This window comes from Oncorhynchus tshawytscha, linkage group LG09 (genome assembly GCF_018296145.1).
Source record: "Oncorhynchus tshawytscha isolate Ot180627B linkage group LG09, Otsh_v2.0, whole genome shotgun sequence".
NCBI lineage: Eukaryota > Metazoa > Chordata > Actinopteri > Salmoniformes > Salmonidae > Oncorhynchus > Oncorhynchus tshawytscha.
In genome coordinates, this window is record NC_056437.1 from 14,842,730 (window position 1) to 14,860,930 (window position 18,201).

At 42.5% G+C, this 18,201-nt stretch overlaps 1 protein-coding gene across 3 annotated transcripts in view; it reads left to right on the top strand.

Moving 5' to 3' along the window:
• The window catches only part of cntnap3 (contactin associated protein family member 3), a 193,204-nt gene that overhangs the window by 130,144 nt on the left and 44,859 nt on the right, over nucleotides 1-18,201 (top strand). For all 3 annotated transcript variants that reach the window (XM_042326590.1, XM_042326591.1, XM_024430942.2), the window contains exon 17: nucleotides 15,065-15,286. In XM_042326590.1, coding sequence (XP_042182524.1) covers nucleotides 15,065-15,286 — 222 coding nt within the window. The remainder of the gene's footprint in view (nucleotides 1-15,064; nucleotides 15,287-18,201) is intronic.

Sequence of the window (18,201 nt, forward strand, 5' to 3'; positions counted from 1 at the left end):
TTTTCTATCCAATACTAATAATAATATGCATATATTAGCATCTGGGGCAGAGTAGGAGGCAGTTCACTCTGGGCACGCTATTCATCCAAAAGTGAAAATGCTGCCCCCTATCCCAATTAAAAGGTCCTTTACCACATTCACGAGTGCAGTCTCAGTGCTATGATATGGTTTAAAACCAGACTGAAGTGTTTTATATGCATTGTTTGTCTTCAGGAAGGCAGTGAGTTGCTGCGCAACAGCTTTTACATTTTTTTTGAGCGGAATGGGAGATTCAATGCAGGCCAATAGTTTTTCAAATATTTTCTGGGTCAAGGTTTGGCTTTTTCAAGAGAGGCTTTATTACTGCCACTTTTAGTGAGTTTGGTACACATTCGGAGGATAGGGAGACGTTTATTATGTTCAACATAGGAGGGCCAAGCACAGGAAACATCTCTTTCAGTAGATTAGTTGGAATAGGCTCCAGTATGCAGCTTGAAGGTTTAGAGGCCATGACTATTTTCATCAATGTGTCAAGAGATACATTATTAAAAAACTTGAGTGTCTCCCTTGATCCTAGGTCCTGGCAGTGTTGTGCAGACTCAAGACGACTGAGCTTTGGAGAAATACGCAGATTTAAAGAGGATAATTTGCTTTCTAATGATCATGATCTTTTCGTCAAAGAAGTTCATGATTTTATCACTGCTGAGGTGAAAGCCATCCTCTCTTGGGGAATGCTGCTTTTTAGTTAACTTTGCGACAGTATCAAAAATACATTTTGGATTGTTCTTATTCTCCTCAATTAAGTTGTAAAAATAGGATGACCGAGCAGCAGTGAGGGAGGGCTCTTTGATACTGCACGGTACTGTCTTTCTAAGCTAGTTGGAAGACTTCCAGATTGGTGTAGCGCCAATTCCGTTTTCTGGAAGCTTGCTTCAGGGATCAGTTATTTTCTGTATAGTTTAGTTTCTTATGACAAATGTTTTTAGTTTTTATGGGTTCAACAGCATCTAGGGTTTTAGTTCCTCAGTTAGGTTGTTAACCAATGTTAGTACACTGACATCCTTGGGTAGGTGGAAGGAATTAGAGGTCGACTGATTAATCGGAATGGCCGATTAATTAGAGCGATTTCAAGTTTTCATAACAATCGGAAATCGGTATTTTTGGGCGCCGATTTAAAATAAAAACAAATAAAAAATAATAATATATATTTTTATACCTTTATTTAACCAGGCAAGTCAGTTAAGAACACATTCTTATTTTCAATGACGGCCTAGGAACAGTGGGTTAACTGCCTTGTTTATTGGCAGAACGACAGATTTTCACCTTGTCAGCTCGGGGGATCCAATCTTCCAACCTTACAGTTAACTAGTCCAACGCAATAACGACCTGCCTCTCTCTCGTTGCACTCCAATAGGAGACTGCCTATTACGCGAATGCAGTAAGCCAAAGTAAGTTGCTAGCTAGCATTAAACTTATCTTATAAAAAACATAATCAATCATAATCACTAGTTAACTACACATGGTTGATGATATTACTAGATATTATCTAGCGTGTCCTGCGTTGCATATAATCTGACTGAGCATACAAGCATACACGTATCTGACTGAGCGGTGGTAGGCAGAAGCAGGCGCGTAAACATGAATTAAAACAGCACTTTCGTGCGTTTTGCCAGCAGCTCTTTGTTGTGCGTCAAGCATTGTGCTGTTTACGACTTCAAGCCTATCAACTCACGAGATGAGGCTGGTGTAACCAAAGTGAAATGGCTAGCTAGTTAGCGCAAGCTAACTAGAGGGACGGAAGCTATACTGTTACACTGGCAATACTAAAGTGCCTATAAGAACATCCAATAGTCAAAGGTTAATGAAATACAAATGGTATAGAGGGAAATAGTCCTATAATTCCTATAATAACTTCATCCTAAATCTTCTTACCTGGGAATATTGAAGACTCATGTTAAAAGGAACCACCAGCTTTCATATGTCCTCATGTTCTGAGCAAGGAACTGAAACGTTAGCTTTCTTACATAGCACATATTGCACATTACTTTCTTCTCCAACACTTTGTTTTTGCATGATTTAAACCAAATTGAACATGTTTCATTATTTACTTGATGCTAAATTGATTGTATTTCTGTATTATATTAAGTTAAAATAAGTGTTCATTCAGTATTGTTGTAATTGTCATTATTACAAAACATTTTTTAAATCGGCCGATTAATTTAAATTATTCTTAATTTAATTTAATCTTTTCCGGCCCTCCAATAATCGGTATCGGCGTTGAAAAATCATAATCGGTCGACCTCTAGAAGGAATGGCACTTGCTTGTTTTATGTATATATCATTATACACTACCGGTCAAAAATTTTAGAACACCTAATCATTCAAGGGTTTTTCTTTATTTTTTACTATTTTCTACATAGTAGATTAATAGTGAAGACATCAAAACTATGAAATAACACATATGGAATCATGTGGTAACCAAAATAGTGTTAAACAAATAAAAATTAATTTTGTATTTGAGATTCTTCAAATAGCCACACTTTGCCTTGATGACAGCTTTGCACACTCTTGGCATTCTCTCAACCAGCTTCACCTGGAATGCTTTTCCAACATTCTTAAAGGATTTCCCACATATGCTTTTTGGTTACTGCATGATTCCATATGTGTTATAACATAGTTTTGAAGTCTTCACTATTATTCTACAATGTAATAGTAAAACTAAAGAAAACCATTGAATGAAAAGGTGTTCTAAAACTTTTGACCGGTAGTGTATATGGGGCAATTTAGCTATTAAGATTTGTTATCTGTAATGGTTATGATAAATTAGGCATATCTGTTGGCATATAGATAAATTCACACGTATTATGTTTACAGTGCTGGCCATTCAAAACAAATCATGCTATTAAAAAATGTCAAATGCTCATCCCTACTCAGACAGGGCCCCATGCACAGTGAAGTTGTCTGTGTGTGTGTGTGTGTGTGTTATAAGAGACAGGAGGGGGGAATCTGTGCACTGAATACTAAAGAAATAAGAACAGATGATCAGCATTTTCTTTTTGCTGCTTGAACAGAGAAGTGTTCGCTGACTCTACCCTCAGCTTTGTGTGTGTGTGTGTGTGTGTGTGTGTGTGTGTGTGTGTGTGTGTGTGTGTGTGTGGTGTGTGTGGTGCATCAAGCTCTTCCCATGTCTAATACTTCTTATTGTTATTATTTGGAACACTACTCCTCTTACACTGTTTAAGCTAGATAAATCATTCAAACTTTAAAACGTGCAGAGTGGTCAGGACCAGAGTGCTTGATACAACTTTTTTATATATTTTATTCCTAAGCTTTTTGTCCTTTTTTTGTACATCTTCATTCTCTTTCATGGGATTTCCTCAACATTCTAAAGGTCCCATTGTGACATCAACTCCCATTCCCTGTGAACAATGCAAAATTTGAGACGAATCAGCTACTTTGACCACTTTCCCAAGCAGTTAGACAAAAAGTATAGGAAGGTCCTCTATGTCTCTGATAATCAAATCTGTACAAAAATAACACATACGAATCAAAATATTGCGGTTTTATTCCATAATTTTCTCTATCTTTTTATAAATAACTGACATTTTTACCAATTTCCCAACAAATTAGACAAAAAGTTAGAGCGTATGAAATTTTCCTTTTATTCTCTGCTATTCGAATCAGATCAACAATATCTGCTTCTAATCTAACGATACAGCTGTTTAAGTAACCGCATCAACATTTTTTTCCCCCAAACCTTTTACAAACAACTGCAATTTTGACCACTTTTCCAGCACTTTAGACATCAATTTAAAGGGTATGAAATCATGGTCTACTTCTCTGGTATTCCACTTTCTAAAATCACTGACAGGTGGCACTATTGACTGATGGAATCAATATGTGTCTTAATATTTATTTATTTATTTATTTTATTTTAAAAGAATATCTAAATAATTTGCATACAGGGATGAACCAGGAAATCTGGTCACAATGCGGACACAGTGGAGTATGAGTATGAGACACATTTTAATACCATGTGTAGACATATTTCGGGAAAATGTGGGCAGAGTCAGAATGTGGACAAGATCAGAGTGGTATACTATGAAGCAAGCTAAATCTACTCAGGATATTATACAGCTAGCCAGCTTCAGTTAGGTTCATATTCCAGGTCAGGCTTCATCCATACTCAGATGGTAGATATTACTCATCCACTGAACTCTTAATTGAGAGAATGCTGAAACATCAATACATGGGTACATTTTCATTTGTGTCCAAATCAAAATAAAAGAAGGGTTACGAGTTAAGAAGTAGGCTTTGAGAAGTGACGTTTTTATTTTATTACTGCATGAGCACCTTTTTCCCACTCCTATCACTCCTTCTGAACAGCTTGTTGTGAAAGATGGCTGCTGTTTCATTGGCTCTTAACCAACCGTGCCATTTTGTTTGTTTTTTCGCATTGTTTGTAACTCATTTTGTACATCATGTTGCTGCTACCATCTCTTATGACTTCAAAGAGCTTCTGGACATCAGAACAGCGATTATTCACCTCGAATTGGACAAAGAATTTGTTAGACTCTGGTTAGACATGGGGCGGGGGCCTATGTATATTTGTAAACAACAGCTGGTGCACGATATCTAAGGAAGTCTCAATGTTTTGCTCGCCTGAGGTAGAGTATCTCATGATAAGCTGTAGACCACACTATTAACCAAGAGAGTTTTCATCTGTATTTTTCGTAACTGTCAGACTGATGTTGGCACTAAAACCACACTCAATGAGCTGTGTACCGCCATAAGCAAACAGGAAAACACTCATCCAGAGGCGCCACTCCTAGTGGCCGGGGACTTTAATGCAGGGATGTTAAATGTGCAACCAGAGGGAAAGATTTCTAGACCACCTTTACTGCACACAAAGAGACGTGTACAAAGCTCTCCCTCGCCCTCCATTTGGCAAATCTGACCATTAATTATATCCTCCTTATTCCTGCTTACAAGCTAAAATTAAAGCAAGAAGCACCAGTGACTTGGTCTATACAAAAGTGGTCAAATGAAGCAGATGCTAAACTACAGGACTGTTTTGCTAGCACAGACTGGAATATATTCCGGGATTCTGTCAATGGCATTGAGGAGTACACCACATCAGTCACTGGCTTCATCAATAAGTGCATCGGTGAAGTCGTCCCCACAGTGACTGTACATACATACCCCAACCAGAAGCCATGGATTACAGGCAACATTCGCAGCGAGCTAAAGGGTAGAGCTGCAGCTTTCAAGGAGCAGGACTCTAACCCGGACGCTTATAAGAAATCTCGCTATGCCCTCCGACGAACCTTTAAACAGGCAAAGCGTCAATACAGGACTAAGATCGAATCGTACTACACCGGCTCCGACGCTCGTCGGATGTAGCAGGCTTGCAAACCATTACTGACTACAAAGAGAAGCACAGCTGAGAGCTGCCCAGTGACATGAGCCTACTAGATAACTTCCATGCTTACTTCGAGGCAAGTAACACTGAAACATGCATGAGAGCATCAGCTTTTCCGGATGACAGTGTGATCATGCTCTATGCAGACGATGTGAGTAAGACCTTTAAACAGATCAACATTCACAAGGCCGCATGGCCAGGCAGATTTCCAGGACGTGTACTCTGAGCATACGCTGACCAACTGGCAAGTGTCTTCACTGACAGTTTCAACCTCTCCCTGTCTGAGTCTGTAATACCAACATGTTTCAAGTAGAACACCATGGTCCCTGTGCCCAAGAACACTAAGTTAACCTGCCGAAATGACTACAGACCCCTGGCACTCATGCCTGTAGCCATGAAATTAAACACCATAGTGCCCTCAACGCTCATCACTAAGCTAAGGACCCTGGGTCTAAACACCTCCTCATGCAACTGTATTTTTTTAAACATTTTTTTATTTATTTCACCTTTATTTAACCAGGTAGGCTAGTTGAGAACAAGTTCTCATTTACAACTGCGACCTGGCCAAGATAAAGCATAGCAGTGTGAGCAGACAACACAGAGTTACACATGGAATAAACAATTAACAAGTCAATAACACAGTAGAAAACAACGGGGGAGTCTATATACAATGTGTGCAAAAGGCATGAGGAGGTAGACGAATAGTTACAATTTTTCAGATTAACACTGGAGTGATAAATGATCAGATGGTCATGTACAGGTAGAGATATTGGTGTGCAAAAGAGCAGAAAAGTAAATAAATAAAAACAGTATGGGGATGAGGTAGGTGAAAATGGGTGGGCTATTTACCAATAGACTATGTACAGCTGCAGCGATCGGTTAGCTGCTCAGATAGCTGATGTTTGAAGTTGGTGAGGGAGATAAAAGTCTCCAACTTCAGCGATTTTTGCAATTCGTTCCAGTCACAGGCAGCAGAGTACTGGAACGAAAGGCGGCCAAATGAGGTGTTGGCTTTAGGGATGATCAGTGAGATACACCTGCTGGAGCGCGTGCTACGGATGGGTGTTGCCATCGTGACCAGTGAACTGAGATAAGGCGGAGCTTTACCTAGCATGGACTTGTAGATGACCTGGAGCCAGTGGGTCTGGCGACGAATATGTAGCGAGGGCCAGCCGACTAGAGCATACAAGTCGCAGTGGTGGGTGGTATAAGGTGCTTTAGTGACAAAACGGATGGCACTGTGATATACTGCATCCAGTTTGCTGAGTAGAGTGTTGGAAGCCATTTTGTAGATGACATCGCCGAAGTCGAGGATTGGTAGGATAGTCAGTTTTACTAGGGTAAGCTTGGCGGCGTGAGTGAAGGAGGCTTTGTTGCGGAATAGGAAGCCGACTCTTGATTTGATTTTTGATTGGAGATGTTTGATATGGGTCTGGAAGGAGAGTTTGCAGTCTAGCCAGACACCTAGGTACTTATAGATGTCCACATATTCAAGGTCGGAACCATCCAGGGTGGTGATGCTAGTCGGGCATGCGGGTTCAGGCAGCGATCGGTTGAAAATCATGCATTTGATTTTACTAGAGTTTAAGAGCAGTTGGAGGCCACGGAAGGAGTGTTGTATGGCATTGAAGCTTGTTTGGAGGTTAGATAGCACAGTGTCCAATGACGGGCCGAAAGTATATAGAATGGTGTCGTCTGCGTAGAGGTGGATCAGGGAATCGCCCGCAGCAAGAGCAACATCATTGATATACACAGAGAAAAGAGTTGGCCCGAGAATTGAACCCTGTGGCACCCCCATAGAGACTGCCAGAGGACCGGACAGCATGCCCTCCGATTTGACACACTGAACTCTGTCTGCAAAGTAATTGGTGAACCAGGCAAAGCAGTCATCCGAAAAACCGAGGCTACTGAGTCTGCCGATGAGAATATGGTGATTGACAGAGTCGAAAGCCTTGGCAAGGTCGATGAAGACGGCTGCACAGTACTGTATTTTATCGATGGCGGTTATGATATCGTTTAGTACCTTGAGTGTGGCTGAGGTGCACCCGTGACCGGCTCGGAAGTCAGATTGCACAGCGGAGAAGGTACGGTGGGATTCGAGATGGTCAGTGACCTGTTTGTTGACTTGGCTTTCGAAGACCTTAGATAGGCAGGGCAGGATGGATATAGGTCTGTAACAGTTTGGGTCCAGGGTGTCTCCCCTTTGAAGAGGGGGATGACTGCGGCAGCTTTCAATCCTTGGGGATCTCAGACGATATGAAAGAGAGGTTGAACAGGCTGGTAATAGGGGTTGCGACAATGGCGGCGGATAGTTTCAGAAATAGGGGTCCAGATTGTCAAGCCCAGCTGATTTGTACGGGTCCAGGTTTTGCAGCTCTTTCAGAACATCTGCTATCTGGATTTGGGTAAAGGAGAACTTGGAGAGGCTTGGGCGAGGAGCTGCCGGGGGAGGAGCTGTTGGCCGAGGTTGGAGTAGCCAGGCGGAAGGCATGGCCAGCCTTTGAGAAATGCTTATTGAAGTTTTCGATAATCATGGATTTATCGGTGGTGACCGTGTTACCTAGCCTCAGTGCAGTGGGCAGCTGGGAGGAGGTGCTCTTGTTCTCCATGGACTTCACAGTGTCCCAGAACTTTTTGGAGTTGGAGCTACAGGATGCAAACTTCTGCCTGAAGAAGCTGGCCTTAGCTTTCCTGACTGACTGCGTGTATTGGTTCCGGACTTCCCTGAACAGTTGCATATCACGGGGACTATTCGATGCTATTGCAGTCCGCCACAGGATGTTTTTGTGCTGGCGAGGGCAGTCAGGTCTGGGGTGAACCAAGGACTGTATCTGTTCTTAGTTCTGCATTTTTTGAACGGAGCATGCTTATCTAAAATGGTGAGGAAGTTACTTTTAAAGAATGACCAGGCATCCTCAACTGACGGGATGAGGTCAATGTCCTTCCAGGATACCCGGGCCAGGTCGATTAGAAAGGCCTGCTCACAGAAGTGTTTTAGGGAGCGTTTGACCGTGATGAGGGGTGGTCGTTTGACTGCGGCTCCGTAGCGGATACAGGCAATGAGGCAGTGATCGCTGAGATCCTGGTTGAAGACAGCGGAGGTGTATTTGGAGGGCCAGTTGGTCAGGATGACATCTATGAGGGTGCCCTTGTTTACAGAGTTAGGGTTGTACCTGGTGGGTTCCTTGATGATTTGTGTGAGATTGAGGGCATCTAGCTTAGATTGTAGGACTGGCGGGGTGTTAAGCATATCCCAGTTTAGGTCACCTAACAGAACAAACTCTGAAGCTAGATGGGGGGCGATCAATTCACAAATGGTGTCCAGGGCACAGCTGGGAGCTGAGGGGGGTCGGTAGCAGGCGGCAACAGTGAGAGACTTATTTCTGGAGAGAGTAATTTTCAAAATTAGTAGTTCGTACTGTTTGGGTATGGACCTGGAAAGTATGACATTACTTTGCAGGCTATCTCTGCAGTAGACTGCAACTCCTCCCCCTTTGGCAGATCTATCTTGACGGAAGATGTTATAGTTGGGTATGGAAATCTCTGAATTTTTGGTGGCCTTCCTGAGCCAGGATTCAGACACAGCAAGGACATCAGGGTTAGCAGAGTGTGCTAGAGCAGTGAGTAAAACAAACTTAGGGAGGAGGCTTCTAATGTTGACATGCATGAAACCAAGGCTTTTACGATCACAGAAGTCAACAAATGAGGGTGCCTGGGGACATGCAGGGCCTGGGTTTACCTCCACATCACCCGCGGAACAGAGAAGGAGTAGTATGAGGGTGCGGCTAAAGGCTATCAAAACTGGTCGCCTAGAGCGTTGGGGACAGAGAATAAGAGAATAAGAGGAGCAGGTTTCTGGGCATGGTAGAATATATTCAGGGCATAATGCGCAGACAGGGGTATGGTGGGGTGCGGGTACAGCGGAGGTAAGCCCAGGCACTGGGTGATGATGAGAGAGGTTGTATCTCTGGACATGCTGGTTGTAATGGGTGAGGTCACCGCATGTGTGGGAGGTGGAACAAAGGAGGTATCAGGGGTATGAAGAGTAGAACTAGGGTATCCTGGACTTCCTGATGGGCCGTCCCCCCGTAAGGGTAGGTAACAACACATCTGCCATGCTGATCCTCTACACAGGGGCTCCTCAGGGGTGCGTGCTCAGTCCCCTCCTGTACTCCCTGTTCACTCATGACTGCACAGCCAGGCACGGCTCCAAAACCATCATTATGTTTGCCGATGACACAAGTGGTAGGCCTGATCACCAACAATGATGAGACCTATAAGGAGTAGGTCAGAGACCTGACCATGTGGTGCAAGGACAACAACCTCTCCCTCAATGTGATCAAGACAAAGGAGATAATTGTGGACTACAGGAAAAGGAGGACCGAACACGTCCCCATTCTCATCGACGTTGCTGTAGTGGAGCAGGTTGAGAGCTTCAAGTTCCTTGGTGTTCACATCACCAACAAACTAACATGGTCCAAGCACAACAAAGCCAGTCAGGAAGAGGGCACAACAAAACCTATTTCCCCTCAGGAGACTGAAATGATTTGGTATGGGTACTCAGATCCTCAAAAGTTTCTACAGCTGCACCATCGAGAGCATGGTTGCATCACTGCCTGGTATGGTACCTGCTCGGCCTCCGATGGCAAGGCACTACAGAGGGTGGTGCGCAGTACATCAGCGGGGCCGAGCTTCCTGCCATCCAGGACCTCTATACCAGGCGGTGTCAGAGGAAGGCCCTAAAAATTGTCAAAGACTCCAGCCACCCTAGTCATAGACTGTTCTCTTTGCTATTGCATGGCAAGCGGTACCGGAGCGCCAAGTCTAGGTCCAAGAGGCTTCTAAACAGCTTCTACCCCCAAGCCATAGGACTCCTGAACATCTAATCAAATGGCTACCCAGAACAGTTGCATTACTCCTCTTTATTATTATCTATGCATAGTCATTTTAATAACTCCACCAACATGTACATATTACCTCAATTACCTCGACACCGGTGCGTCTGCACATTGACTCTGTACCTGTACCCCCGGTATATAGCCCCGCTATTGTTATTTACTGCTGCTATTTAATTAATTGATTATTTTCATATTTTCTTAACTGCATTGTTGGTTAAGGGCTTGTAAGTAAACATTTCACTTTAAGTTCTAATGTACACCTGTTGTATCCGGCGCATGTAACAAATAACATTTGGTTTGTTGTGCTGTTGCCATATAATCCATAGAAGGGTTTTGGAATCTCTAACCCTAGCAATTCAACTGGACAAACAGGTAGCTTCAAAAATGCTCAGAGGCAACATCCTGAGAAAGTATGGTCTGGTCAAAGGGCAAATGAAAACATGCTAACAAGTCTTCAATACCCCAGGAAAAAGCAGTGTCACATAATTAGCACAGCCACAGAAGAGAAAATCACTAGATTCTATGAACGTGATGCCAACAGTAGAGCAGCAACAGGGAAAAAGGACCCACTAACGAGGAACAAGAAGAAAAAGCAGAAGTTCCTCTTGAATGGCACAATTCAGAACCTTTATCAGAAGTTTAAGAGGGAATATTCAGAGATTAAAATGTCCTACACTGAATTCTGCAAAAGATGTCCTTTTTGGGTTGTCAAGCCAACTGGCCAGGATAGGGACACACGCCTCTGCAAAACCCGCACCAACCTCCAGTCCATGGCGGACAAACTACGGTATCATAAAGTGATCAGCTGCAGCAACATTGAGAACCTTATTGAGTCTTTGTGCTGTGAGAACCTGAAGAAAGAGTGCATGTACACGGACTGCTCCCTTTGGAAAAATACGTTTTTTATGGTAAATACATGTTTTCAGCTGTCAGAAAGCAAGTTTATACATTCAGGCGTTGTGTTGAATTATTAAGATTAGGAAAACCTTAAAAATCACTTAAAATAATATTCAATACAAGTTCATGTACAAATGTATTAGAAAAGTGTTATAAATAAATTGTATGATATTTCATTTTCAACTAAAATTTATGTTTAATGATGAGATGGAAATTGCATTTGTCTATATCTGTCTGAGAAAAGTGTCAAAAATATTTACATTCCTGAATAGTACGATCGCAGCCATTATCAAAAACAATTATAATACTGGTAAAATGGTGTTTCAATAAGTTTTCATTTCTGAAAGCTTGCAGGGCCAAAGTGCCCAAAGTTGCACACCCGACTACATGTAGACAAATAGTATTATAGTAGTCTATCAAAATAATCAGACAAATTATTTTAGTAAATATAACTTTGACCATATGTAATTGTTTTTCTGTAAATAGTAAAGAACAACTTTTTAAAATTCTTCCACTACCTCAAAAATATTTTTAAAGAGCTAAAGCAAGCCGCCCCACAACTTTACAACTTTAATTAATTAAAATGATCCATTCAGACAAGATGGGCAGTTAGGAAGACCTTTGTATAAACATATACACTAAATGTGTAACGTTCTACGCAGACGACACCATTCTGTATACTTCCGGCCCGTCCTTGGACACTGTGCTAACTAACCTCCAAACAAGCTTCAATGCCATACAACACTCCTTCCGTGGCCTCCAACTGCTCTTAAATGCTAGTAAACCAAATGCATGCTTTTCAACCGTTCGCTGCCTGCACCTGCACGCCCGACTAGCATCACCACCCTGGATGGTTCCGACCTAGAATATGTGGACATCTATAAGTACCTAGGTGTCTGGCTAGACTGTAAACTCTCCTTCCAGACTCATATCAAACATCTCCAATCTAAAATCAAATCTAGAGTCGGCTTTCTATTCCGCAACAAAGCCTCCTTCACTCACGCCGCCAAATTTACCCTAGTAAAACTGACTATCCTACCGATCCTCGACTTCGGCGATGTCATCTACAAAATAGCTTCCAATACTCTACTCAGCAAACTGGATGCAGTTTATCACAGTGCCATCCGTTTTGTTACGAAAGCACCTTATATCACCCACCACTGCGACCTGTATGCTCTAGTCGGCTGGCCCTCGCTACATATTCGTCGCCAGACCCACTGGCTCCAGGTCATATACAAGTCCATGCTAGGTAAAGCTCCGCCTTATCTCAGTTCACTGGTCACGATGGCAACACCCACCCGTAGCACGCGCTCCAGCAGGTGTATCTCACTGATCATCCCTAAAGCCAACACCTCATTTGGCCACCTTTCGTTCCAGTTCTCTGCTGCCTGTGACTGGAACAAATTGCAAAAATCGCTGAAGTTGGAGACTTTTATCTCCCTCACCAACTTCAAACATCTGCTATCTGAGCAGCTAACCGATCGCTGCAGCTGTACATATTCTATCGGAAAAATAGCCCACCCAATTTTACCTACCTCATCCCCATACTGTTTATATTTATTTACTTTTCTGCTCTTTTGCACACCAATATCTCTACCTGTACATGACCATCTGATCATTGATCACTCCAGTGTTAATCTGCAAAATTGTAATTATTTGCCTACCTCCTCATGCCTTTTGCACACAATGTATACAGACTCTCTTTTTTTCTACTGTGTTATTGACTTGTTAATTGTTTACTCCATGTGTAACTCTGTCTGTTCACACTGCTATGCTTTATATTGGCCAGGTCGCAGTTGCAAATGAGAACTTGTTCTCAACTAGCCTACCTGGTTAAATAAAGGTGAAATAAATAAAATATATATATATTTTTAAAGTTCGTCGAAATGGGTAGACCAAGGCGCAGCGTGATTTGGGTTCATCAAAATGTATTAGAATGTGAACCAGCAACACAAATAATAAAGAGAAACAAACGAACGTACAGCCTTGTAGAGATCAAAAGCAACAATACAAAAACAAGATCCCACAAACAGCAGTTGGGAAAAGGCTACCTAAATATGATCCCCAATCAGAGACAACAATAGACAGCTGCCTCTGATTGGGAACCATACCAGGCCAACATAGAAATACAAAAACTAGACTACACATAGAAATAATAAACTAGAACACCCCCCCCCAGTCACACCCCGACCTACTCCACCATAGAAAATAAAAGCTTTCTTTGGTCAGGATGTGACAAAATGAAAGAGAAAAATGCATGACAAATGTTTTCAGGGAATAAAATACTGTACATACAGGTAACTGCCAAAATGATGGAAACACTTGAGTAAATGAGGGAAGAAAATGTATATTGAAAGCAGGTGCTTCCACATAGGTGTGATCCCTGAGTTAAAATCAAATAAAGCGGCAATATGTAACTATGTGGAACCTGACCAAATTCACATAGAAATGTGAGTTATAGATCTGTCATTCTCATTGAAAGGAAGTCTTAGAAGCGTAAGATCTGTTCTATGTGTTATTTCTATGCTTCCCGTTTTTGTACACTAGCTTCAAACAGCTGAAAATATAATATTTTGTTATGGAAAATATATTTCACAGCGGTTTAGATGGTACAATGATTCTCTATGTAACGGATGTGAAACGGCTAGTTAGCGTTTCAATCGGTGACGTCACTTGCTCTGAGACCTTGAAGTAGTGGTTCCCCTTGCACGGCAAGGGCTGCGGCTTTTGTGGAGCGATGGGTAACGATGCTTCGTGGGTGTCAGTTGTTGATGTGTGCAGAGGGTCCCCTGGTTCGTGCCCGGGTATGGCCGAGGGGACGGTCTAAAGTTGTACTGTTCCATCTACACTACACTTGCTTGTTTTGTCACATAAACTGAAATTCGGCAAACTTTTAGAATTTTAGCAACCAGGAAATGGCAGAGCGATTTCTGCATGGTGCGTCTTTAACATCCCATCATGCTTAGGTTCATATATAAAAATGCTGGGCAGGCCATTATTTTGGCTACCATGGCTATGCCCCCATAGGATGACAATGACATGTGGTCATTGAATGGTTTGATGAGCATGAAAGCAATGTAAACCATACGCCATGGCCGTCTGTCATTAGATTTCAACTCAACTGAACACTTCTGGGAGATTCTGGAGCGGCACCTGAGACGGTGTTTTCCACCAACATCAACAAAACACCAAATGATGGAAATTGTTGTGGAAGAATGGTGTCGCATCCCTTCGATAGAGTTCCAGACACTCGTAGAATCTATGCCAAGGGGCATTGAATCTGTTCTGGCTCATGGTGGCCCAACTCCCTTTTAAGACTTTGGTCTATCCTTTATTTTGGCAGTTACCTGTAGCTAGCTACTGTATAGTGGAGTTTACTGCCAGGCCAGCAGTGGACGTTTTTGATGTAGTGTGTGAGATAGATCTGGGGGAAAATAACTGGAACACAATGTTGTCAGGCCACTTTGTACTGGTATCGGCATGACAACCCCTCATCTTTCTCTATTCCTGTTGATACTCAAGGTCACAGCAACCATCAAAAAAGCTTCACAGTTGTGTCAGATATACAACTGAAAAAGTGTAAATGTGATTTTGTCCGAGCAGTGAAAGTTGCATGGGTCAGATGAGTATTTTTATAGACAAGATTAGAAAGAAAATGTCAGAAGACAAGGGGAGGAAAATTATCTAGATGTCTGGAGGTAAAAAATATCTATTTGGCACTCTGCATTTTGGGATATTTACCCACCTATCCAAATGCTACTTATCTGGTGTGTATAACCATCTCTTTCTCCTTCCTTCCTTCCTTCCTTCCATCCCTCCTTCCCTCCACAATCCGCCCTCCTCCTTTCCTCCTTCCCTCCCCCTACAGCGCCGACAGAGGTGGTCTTCTCATTTGACGTGGGCAACGGCCCCTTTGAAGTGCGGGTGGAGACAGGCGATGTGGCACTAAACGACGACAGGTGGCACCGTGTTCGAGCGGAGCGGAATGTAAAAGAGGCTTCACTGCGTGTGGACGCTTTCCCCAACGCCACACAGAAGGCCCCCGCCGATGGTCACATCCATCTGCAGCTCAACAGCCAGTTATTTGTAGGTAGGAAAACACTGCTGCTTCAGACCACTACCTATCCCTCCCTCATTCGAGACAGAAATAAACCAGACCCGGGTTCAAATACTATTTGAAATCCTTCAAATACTTTAAGCGTTTGATCTAGCCTGCCCTGGGAGTGCCTGTTGGGTGGGGTTTGCAGTTGTGGGACTACTATATCAGTTCATAAAGGCAGGCTCAAGCACACACAGATAAAGTATTTGAAGGGAATTTCAATCGCATTTGAACTCAGGTCTGCCATTAAGAGGAATAAGCATGCGTGATAAGCATATAAATGGCTCAGTGAGAGGTGCTAGGCTTCCTACATTCACCAGCCCTATCCACGTCTGTCATTTGTAATAATGCCGTTTTCGTCTGCTTTCCAAAAGCTACCCTATTCCCTATATAGTGCACTACTTTTGACCAGAGCCCTATGGCCCCTGGTCAAAAGTATTGCTCTACATAGGGAATAGGATCCCAGTTGGGGAACAGCCTTTGAGTTGGGGCACCCTGAGATTCTTCCTGTTTGTCCCCACTCCCTCCTTCAAGAGTGTGCCAGAGAGCAATTCAGAGAAATTAAGCCATTTGTGGCTGTTTTCTGTTTTCTCTGTTTCCTCTGCCGGTGGTGAACAGAGACTATGAATCCATAGCTTGCAAATATAGGTAGCGGTAATTCCAGATGGAATTGGTGTTTGAAATATTGTGACATTTCTCTCCTTTTTAAAATGTTTTGATCAGTACAGCATAGTTCAAGAGGTAAGTTAATAAGAGAACGAGAAGGCCCTGCTTCCAACAGTAAGATGCAGTGGATGCACCACCTATAAGAAGCAGCCGCCGTCACAGTAATAGTTTGAGAATGCTCATGCATTCTCAAACAACCTTGCTCTCAGGCCATCTGTCCACTGATATGCATTTGCTTGAAGCTAGGTTTAATAAATCTATTCTGTACCTACGTCAGACATCTATATTGGGAAAATTCTTTGCCATATAGAGCCTATCAGTACCATTGTGCTGGTTTTCAGTCTGTTTTTGCCCCAGACTATTCCAATGATTTAAAGACAGGAAAACACTAGGAAAAACAGGCTGTTGTATAACACTTTATCTACAAGCAAATATTGAGGATGCTTCTTTCGGTCTGTTATATCCACAAACATCCACTTTGCTGGAAAAACGAACAAACAGTGGATGCGGGCAGAGTCAGAATGAGAGAATGAATATTGATATGTTGGATGTCTTTAGCCAGTAATCCCTTGCAGTGCTTGTGAGGGACCATACTCTATGTAAAACCTAAAGATTGTCCTGTGGTTCATAGGAATTGGCCTCTATTGGTATTATGTGTCACGGGTTGATAAATACACATTTTATGATTTATATTCAGAACGTATATGTAGAAAACGCTTTCAGCCCCTCTCCTGAACACTTCCAGCCCTCTCTAACTCTTAAAACAAGTAGCCTACCTACCGCCAACAAGGTGTCAGCATGCTTAAGTTCGGCTTAAGTTCGTAGCCAGTATACACTTCCTCAAAATAGTCAACATTTTTCTAAGATAACTCAAGAAATCTGTCATTCATTTTGACATAAAAAAAAATTCTAACTAAGATGTTTTGCGCAGTATTTTTTTATAAAACAATATGCATTAAAACGAGTCTTCTCTCGTTGAATGACAACAAAGACTTTCATGAAAAGTCCTTACTGTTGACCAATCTCCGACAAAGGTGCATAGACTTCGGCTCTGAAGTCCGTCTTGCCTCCAGAAAAAATGGGTGTGTCTGAACAGTCTCAAAAACCCTCATGGGAGTCCAAAACAAACAAAAACATCATTTTTTTTGTCATAATATATGCACAAACTCTACCGAACCGTTTCGGTTGGGAAGCATGTGGACACCTTAAGCCTGACTCCCTGACCCTGCAGAGCGCAGAGGTGGGGAAGGATCCCCATTGTTTACAGGCTACTCTGTGTCCCCTCTGGGGCTCTTTAGTTACATGCCACATGCAGTGACCTCAGGGCATCTATCCAATAGGCAGGTGGGACCGGGACATGTATAAAAGCACAGTCCAACCCAGTCTGGGCTCAGTCTCACTTTTTTACATTTGACATTTTAGTAATTTAGAAGACGCTCTTATCCAGAGCAACATACACTTAGTGCCTTCGTCTTAACATAGCTACTGTAGGTGGGACAACCACATATCACAGGCATAGTAAGTACACTTTTCCTCAAAGTAGTTATCATCAAAGTCAGCGCTGGGGGGGTAGGGACTCTGCAGCCTTAGCTTCAGGGGGAAGCTAGTTCCACCATTGGGGTGCCAGGATAGTCTTCAGCAAGCAGTGGCAGAGTGAGGAGATCTTTCATAAATCTCTGCCCTACATCTGGGCCACAACCCACAGACCAATTATCCTGCAGCCCTGGACTCTCCCAACACACTGTAATGTTAGTGCGTCTCTGACCTATGTAAGTGAACTGCACTGGGATAGGGCACTTTATGTCTGGTTGTACTGTAAATTTTATGTAACTATTTGATAGCCATTCATGCCATAGGCCTTAAGATGTCAGCCCCCATGGCTTGATCCAACCTGCTAGCCTAGCCTAACCTAGCATGCTAACTTATTACCTATGCTAGTTGACCCTGTATATATTTTGTGCTATGTTTATCTTATTTTCCTATTGCTAACACCTTATAGCTGCTATTGTATATACAGTGGGGAGAACAAGTATTTGATACACTGACGATTTTGCAGGTTTTTCTACTTACAAAACATGTAGAGGTCTGTAATTTTTATCATAGGTACACTTCAACTGCAAGAGACGGAATCTAAAACAAAAATCCAGAAAATCACATTGTATGATTTTTAAGTAATTAATTTGCATTTTATGTCCCAGGGCTTGGAAATGATTGATTTGCCCCTCCAGGATGGAGAAGCT